Genomic DNA, 6,602 nt, shown 5'->3' with positions numbered 1-6,602 from the left:
ACTCTCTCTCTCACACACACACACACTCTCGCTCTCTCTCTCTCACACACACACACACACACACACACTCAATCTATCTCTCACACACACACACACACACAATCTATCTCTCACACACACACTCAATCTGTCTCGATCTATCTCACACACACACACACACACTCTTTATCTCACACACACACACTCTTTATCTCACACACACACACTCTTTCTCTATCTCACACACACACACAATCTATCTCTTATCTCTCTCACACACACACTTTCTCTATCTCTCTCTCACACACACACACAGACACACAAAATCTATCTCTATCTCTCTCACACACACACACACACACACACTCTTTCTCTATCGCACACACAAGCTTGATCAGGGCCGTCTCACCTCCACTGGACAAAGGAAGATGTTTGTCAGGCTCTTCTCAGAAACATTTTAATAGAGAATCTTCTGTTCTGAATTTGCTTCTAATTGTTGTCTTTGTTTTTGTTTGTAGTTCAGTTTCACATCGCGCATTTATACGAGATCCAGGTGAGTCCTTCATTAACATCTCTTTCTTTCACTGACCGCACGTGTTAACCAGTTCTGCTTGTGATTAATGTTAGTGCATGAGATCGTGTTTGTGAAGCGGATGCTGGAGCTTACTGCTCGGGCCGTGTTACCATAGCAACAGGAGAGGGGTTGCCGTGGTGTAGCCGAGGCATCCCTCCTTCCTTCCTGTTCACCACAGTGATGTCACGCAGACGCCGCTAGAGCAGGGTTTTGTTTGAGTCCGTGTGTTTGTGATGGCAGAGACTCGGCGTGTTTACCGGTTAGTTGATTGATGAATGTCCTGTCTGGTTTTGTGGCGTCCCAGAAGAGATACCGTGCAGCCAAAGAGGCCTACGAGAGTCTCCTACAGACGGAGGACTTACCTGCGCAGGTGAAGGCGGCGACCTTACAGCAGCTGGGTAAGAACATGCACACACGGACTGGACACGCTACACCATTAGCGCCCGTGTCTGCTCACAATCTGTGTTTAAGTGCCTCGTAATATAAAAGAATTTCAGCTCATCCAGTGCTGGGATAAATGTTATTAATAAACTCGATGTAAATCTGGTAAACCTGAGAGCTCACACTGCAAAAAAGGCTGATCTTACTTAGTATTTATGTCTTGTTTCTAATCAAAATATCTATAAATTATTAAATTAATATGCTTAATTAAGAGTCCTGTTTGTAAGGGGAATAAACAAAATTAAGTGTGATATTATCTGCCAGTGGGGTAAGTAAAATTATCTTGTTTTAAGAGTATTCTACTTGCCCCACTGGCAGATAATTACACTTGGTTTAAGCAAAATGCACTTCATTTAGTTTTTTCCCCTGTAAACAAGACTAAATATCTGGTCGTTTTGCTTATTTAGTAAAAGCATCTTAATTTTAAGAATTTTTTGATATTTTGACTAGAAACAAGACGAAAATGTGACGTAAGATGAGCTTTTTTTTGCAGTGTGACTGATGCAGAGATACCAGAAAAGCTGTTTATCTGCAGCAGAATCATCAGTGGCTCGTGAACAGCTCTTCACCTGCGAGTCGAGAAGCTCGTTGTTCGCTTTCGAACTGAAGCTACTTTAACAAAAACACGCGCTTGACCGTTCTGCTGTAAATGCATCACTGATCGCTCGGTTTGAGGATAGAGTCTGAAGTGTCCTCCGTGGTAATGATCGCAGACCACAGAGTAGTTAAGCTGAGTTTCACCAGGTGTTCTGCATCTGTCAGCCGTGTGCGGTTTATTCTGTCTGAAAGAGTGTCTCTGTCTGTGTCAGGCTGGATGCATCATACGGTCGAGCAGCTGGGAGACAAAGCTAATAAGGACAGCTACGCCATCCAGTGTCTCCAGAAATCTCTGGAGGCCGATCCGAACTCTGGCCAGTCCTGGTATTTCCTCGGCAGGTCAGTCACACGTCTGCGTATGCGCACGCGGTCCGTTCGGTCGGCCGTGACGCCTGCGTTTATGCAGATGTGGTTTCTCTCTGCAGGTGCTACTCCAGTATTGGGAAGGTCCAGGATGCGTTCATCTCATACAGACAGTCCATAGATAAATCAGAGGCCAGCGCAGACACGTGGTGCTCGATCGGGTGCGTATCTGCCAGATCCATCAGACCTGCTGATGTTTACATGAAGAGCTCTTCGGCCATCGTTACTCGCACTCATGTCACACTTTCATAGCTGAAATTTAATCTTCAGCTCTATTCTATGCATTAACACTTTGATATCAGTTTTAATCACAGTGTTCGTTAATCCTGTATGTGTATAGGATGCGTTAATTAACTTGCCAGCAAAGCATTTTTGTATGCCTCCCTCATCAGACACACCTGATTCATGTCTTGCAGTCTCTACTAACGAGCTGATGATCTGAATCCTCGGGGATTACCCCTGCATTAATAACCCCTGGATTAATAACCCCTGGATTAGATTACCCCTGGATTAATAACCCCTGCATTAATAACCCCTGGATTGTTCGTTAATCCTGTATGTGTATAGGATGCGTTAATTAACTTGCCAGCAAAGCATTTTTGTATGCCTCCCTCATCAGACACACCTGATTCATGTCTTGCAGTCTCTACTAACGAGCTGATGATCTGAATCCTCGGGGATTACCCCTGCATTAATAACCCCTGGATTAGATTACCCCTGCATTAATAACCCCTGCATTAGATTACCCCTGCATTAGATTACCATGACATTCGGTGTTCATCTTGTCAGTGATGTCGAATGTTGTGGCGGACGCTTGACATGTAATTAGTAGTGAATAACGTCTTAAATGTGTGACTGTTGGTTAGGGCTGTGCAATTAATCGAAATACAATTTCGATTTCAGCCTCCAACGATTCGGAAAATACAATAATCGAGATAAAACGATAATTGCGCCCCATTCCGCCTCGTTTCCAGCGGTGCGCTTTCGCTCCTCCATAAAAGCCCAGATTCACCTGCAAATCAGTAAAATCATGTGACTTTTGCAAAATGGGATGTGCTTGATTTATTAAAGTTGATTAGATTTATTCATGTTTTTAAAAGCGCAGGATTTGCAGTCTCTACTAACGAGCTGATGATCTGAATCCTCGGGGATTACCCCTGCATTAATAACCCCTGGATTAGATTACCCCTGGATTAATAACCCCTGCATTAATAACCCCTGGATTGATTACCCCTGCATTAGATTACCATGACATTCGGTGTTCATCTTGTCAGTGATGTCGAATGTTGTGGCGGACGCTTGACATGTAATTAGTAGTGAATAACGTCTTAAATGTGTGACTGTTGGTTAGGGCTGTGCAATTAATCGAAATACAATTTCGATTTCAGCCTCCAACGATTCGGAAAATACAATAATCGAGATAAAACGATAATTGCGCCCCATTCCGCCTCGTTTCCAGCGGTGCGCTTCATAAAAGCCCAGATTCACCTGCAAATCAGTAAAATCATGTGACTTTTGCAAAATGGGACGTGCTTGATTTATTAAAGTTGATTAGATTTATTCATGTTTTTAAAAGCGCAGGATTTCTGTGCATGCGCTCAGAGACGGAACAGAACACGGTCATCTTTTAGCACCTAAACGGTCAAATACATCCATAAATGTGTCAAAATGCAGCGCTTGGTGAGATTAGTGACTTTTTTTATTACTTATGTTTAATTATTTTCAGTAATTTCAGACGAGGAAACGCCTGTATCTTCCCTTGTAATGACTAAACCTGTTGTCCAACAACAAAAAAGAACATTATAACATGCTTTTACTCCACAACATCAGACAAATATTTAAAATAATTTCCTTCTTGATCTGATGTGGCTTCTTATCACAGAATGATGCAGAAATATATTATACTGTAATAACGGCGATTAGCAGTGGATTGTAAATAAATGAAAATTCTGGATGCACTTGGCCGAAACCGAAAATGCTTTATTATTTAATAAAATAATAAATAATCATTACAAAGTAATTTTGTAAGGCTTTTTAATTTAACTAATCACTTTAATGATACTGAATTTAAAAAACACAAGCAATACAATAACCACACTTTTACTGAAAGTAACGCAATAAAACTGGACAGAATTTATATTAATATTGGTAACACTTTACAATAAGGTTAAGATGAACTAAGAATGAACACTAGTTCTTCAGCATTTACTAATGCATTATTAAAATCAACAGCTGTGCTTGTTAACAGTTAATGCACTCTGAATTAACATGAACTAACAGTGAATAACTCTATTCTCATTAACTAACGTTAAGAAAGATTAATAAATACTGTAATGTATTGTTCATTGTTCGTTCATGATATTTAATACATTAACTAATGGAACCTTATTGAAAAGTCACATTAATATTAAATATCAATATATTCTTTTTATTCACTTCTATGTAACAGAATCAGATATAAGTTGTTGTTGTTTCTTATTTGACTAATTATCCAAATGTATAGTCCTACAAAGCTATTATTATCAGAGCATAGCGTCACTGAAGGTAGCATTATTTTAGCAGCGGTGTCCAGCTGAACTAGCCTACAGCACAGGAGCGCTACTGCTAACAGGACTGCTGCATAGAACTCTCCTGTCAGCGCGTTATTTGAGCGGACTTTGCTCTTTCTGTGAGGATGAGCGGTACACGAGCACATTCATGGAGCGTCAAACCGAGCGACGAGGAGAGTGCCATATATATCATATATATATATATATTATCGGCTCGTGTTTTCTGCCATTTTTCTGTTTCAGCTGAAAAGTGTTATAATTATAATAGTGTTTTTTTTTTTTGACTATACAGAAGTGTTCTGGAGTTTTAATTAGTGTTCTGGAGTGTTGTTTTTTTTAATCGCATTTAAAAATGAACTGTGGGCTAACTGTATTGTTGCATCCCTACCATTTACTCTAAAATACTGTATAACAGAAATATCACAAACTGAGTGCAGACCCTAAATATTAACTTATGAAAAATATTTAACATTAAATCTTGCAGCCCCCCTCGGCCACACTGATGGCACTCAAAAAAAAAATTCCAAGGTTGGCAGTTCTGGATATATATCACTATCTTTAAATAAATCATTCATAAAGTTTTGGTCATACGGCTCACTCAGAATCCTGTTAAATAATCGTGATTACAGTAATGACCAGAATAATCGTGATTGATTTTTTTTGTCATAATCGAGCAGCTCTGCTGGTAGTGCAGCGCATCAGGTGCTGTGATTCTTCCAGAATTAATCTTTTGTTTGACGGCAGTAATATCACGACATGAGGACGAGTAAGCGATGGCACGCCTGTGGTTTCTGACCCGCTGCCTCATTGTGTCTGGTTTGCTCTGTTAGCGTGCTGTATCAGCAGCAGAATCAGCCCATGGACGCTCTGCAGGCGTATATCTGCGCCGTGCAGCTGGATCACAGTCACGCCGCGGCCTGGATGGACCTGGGCACGCTCTACGAGTCCTGCAACCAGCCGCAGGACGCCATCAAGTGCTACGTCAACGCCACACGCAGCAAAGCCTGCAGCAACACACCTGCGCTGGCGGCCCGCATCAGATACCTGCAGGTGAGAGCCACACACACCTGTACTGCTGAACGAGTCGTGTAGCCCACGCTAGTGCCGGTGGGTCCGCACCGCTCGACTCGGCTCTGTGTGCGGGTCTCACTACGTGTTGCATTTGTTCTGAATGTGTTCAGTTAATTTGTGTCTCAATCAGATTTCTTTCACCTTCATTCTTCGTTTGTATGCGTGAGTCACTGCAGCTAGAAGCCTCCGTAAATCTAGACTGGTTTGGCATCAGGCCGCACTGCTCTCTGTTTGAACTGTTCCGCCGCACCACCTCAGATGGCTGTTTACATGTCTTTTTCACGCGTTTTCATCCTAGGCTCAGTTCTGTAACCTCCAACACAATAGTCTACAGAGTAAAAGTAAAATGCTTCCTGGTATTGAGGAAGCCTGGAGCCTCCCAATCCCAGCAGAGCTAACGTCCAGACAGGGTGTCCAGAGCACAGGCCAGCAGGTGAGACCAGATAGACACACACGCTTTCACATCTCACCCTTAGAACTGCCTGTCTATGTACAGTGCACAGCATAAATGAGTACACCCCCCTGGCAGCAGTGGAAGCACTCGGGAGAGAACTGCCAGGTGACTTATTTCTTAGCATAAAAGAGGACAATGGTACAAGAGGAATACCAAATTATTGTTTTAAGTGTGAAAATATAGCAGACGTAGCACCAACATTCAGAAACAATGGACTTGTGATGGGGCTGGACAATAATTCAATATCAAGATGTATCGCGATATAATTTTTTTCAATAACGGTGATATGATTTTTAAACACATTTCCGATACTTCGATATCCATTACCAGTGGTTCCTATTACTTTCATTTAGCAAGGATGTTTTAAATTGATCAAAAGTGATAAGGCATTTATAATGTTACAAAATATTTTTATTTCAGATAAATGCTGTTCTTCTAAACTTTGTTCATCAAAGAAACCTGAAAAAGATCTACTCCGCTGTTTTCAACATCATAATAATAAATGTTTTTTGAGCAGCAGATCAGAATATTGGAGTGATTTCTGAAGGATCATGTGACTGGAGTAATGATGCTA

The 6,602-nt window shown here is 41.4% G+C and overlaps 1 protein-coding gene across 1 annotated transcript in view; it reads left to right on the top strand.

Annotated features, from left to right (window-relative positions):
- The window catches only part of LOC107564831 (lysine-specific demethylase 6A-like), a 38,349-nt gene that overhangs the window by 9,940 nt on the left and 21,807 nt on the right, over positions 1 to 6,602 (top strand). Inside the window, exons 8-13 of the mRNA XM_016250004.1 lie at positions 498 to 532; positions 858 to 951; positions 1,804 to 1,930; positions 2,017 to 2,115; positions 5,334 to 5,553; positions 5,873 to 6,007. Of these exons, the coding sequence (XP_016105490.1) occupies positions 498 to 532; positions 858 to 951; positions 1,804 to 1,930; positions 2,017 to 2,115; positions 5,334 to 5,553; positions 5,873 to 6,007 (710 nt within the window). The remainder of the gene's footprint in view (positions 1 to 497; positions 533 to 857; positions 952 to 1,803; positions 1,931 to 2,016; positions 2,116 to 5,333; positions 5,554 to 5,872; positions 6,008 to 6,602) is intronic.

The sequence above is a fragment of the Sinocyclocheilus grahami genome, unplaced genomic scaffold, assembly GCF_001515645.1.
Source record: "Sinocyclocheilus grahami isolate Dianchi unplaced genomic scaffold, SAMN03320097.WGS_v1.1 scaffold965.1, whole genome shotgun sequence".
Lineage (NCBI taxonomy): Eukaryota > Metazoa > Chordata > Actinopteri > Cypriniformes > Cyprinidae > Sinocyclocheilus > Sinocyclocheilus grahami.
This window is presented reverse-complemented; position numbering and strand designations above follow the sequence as displayed.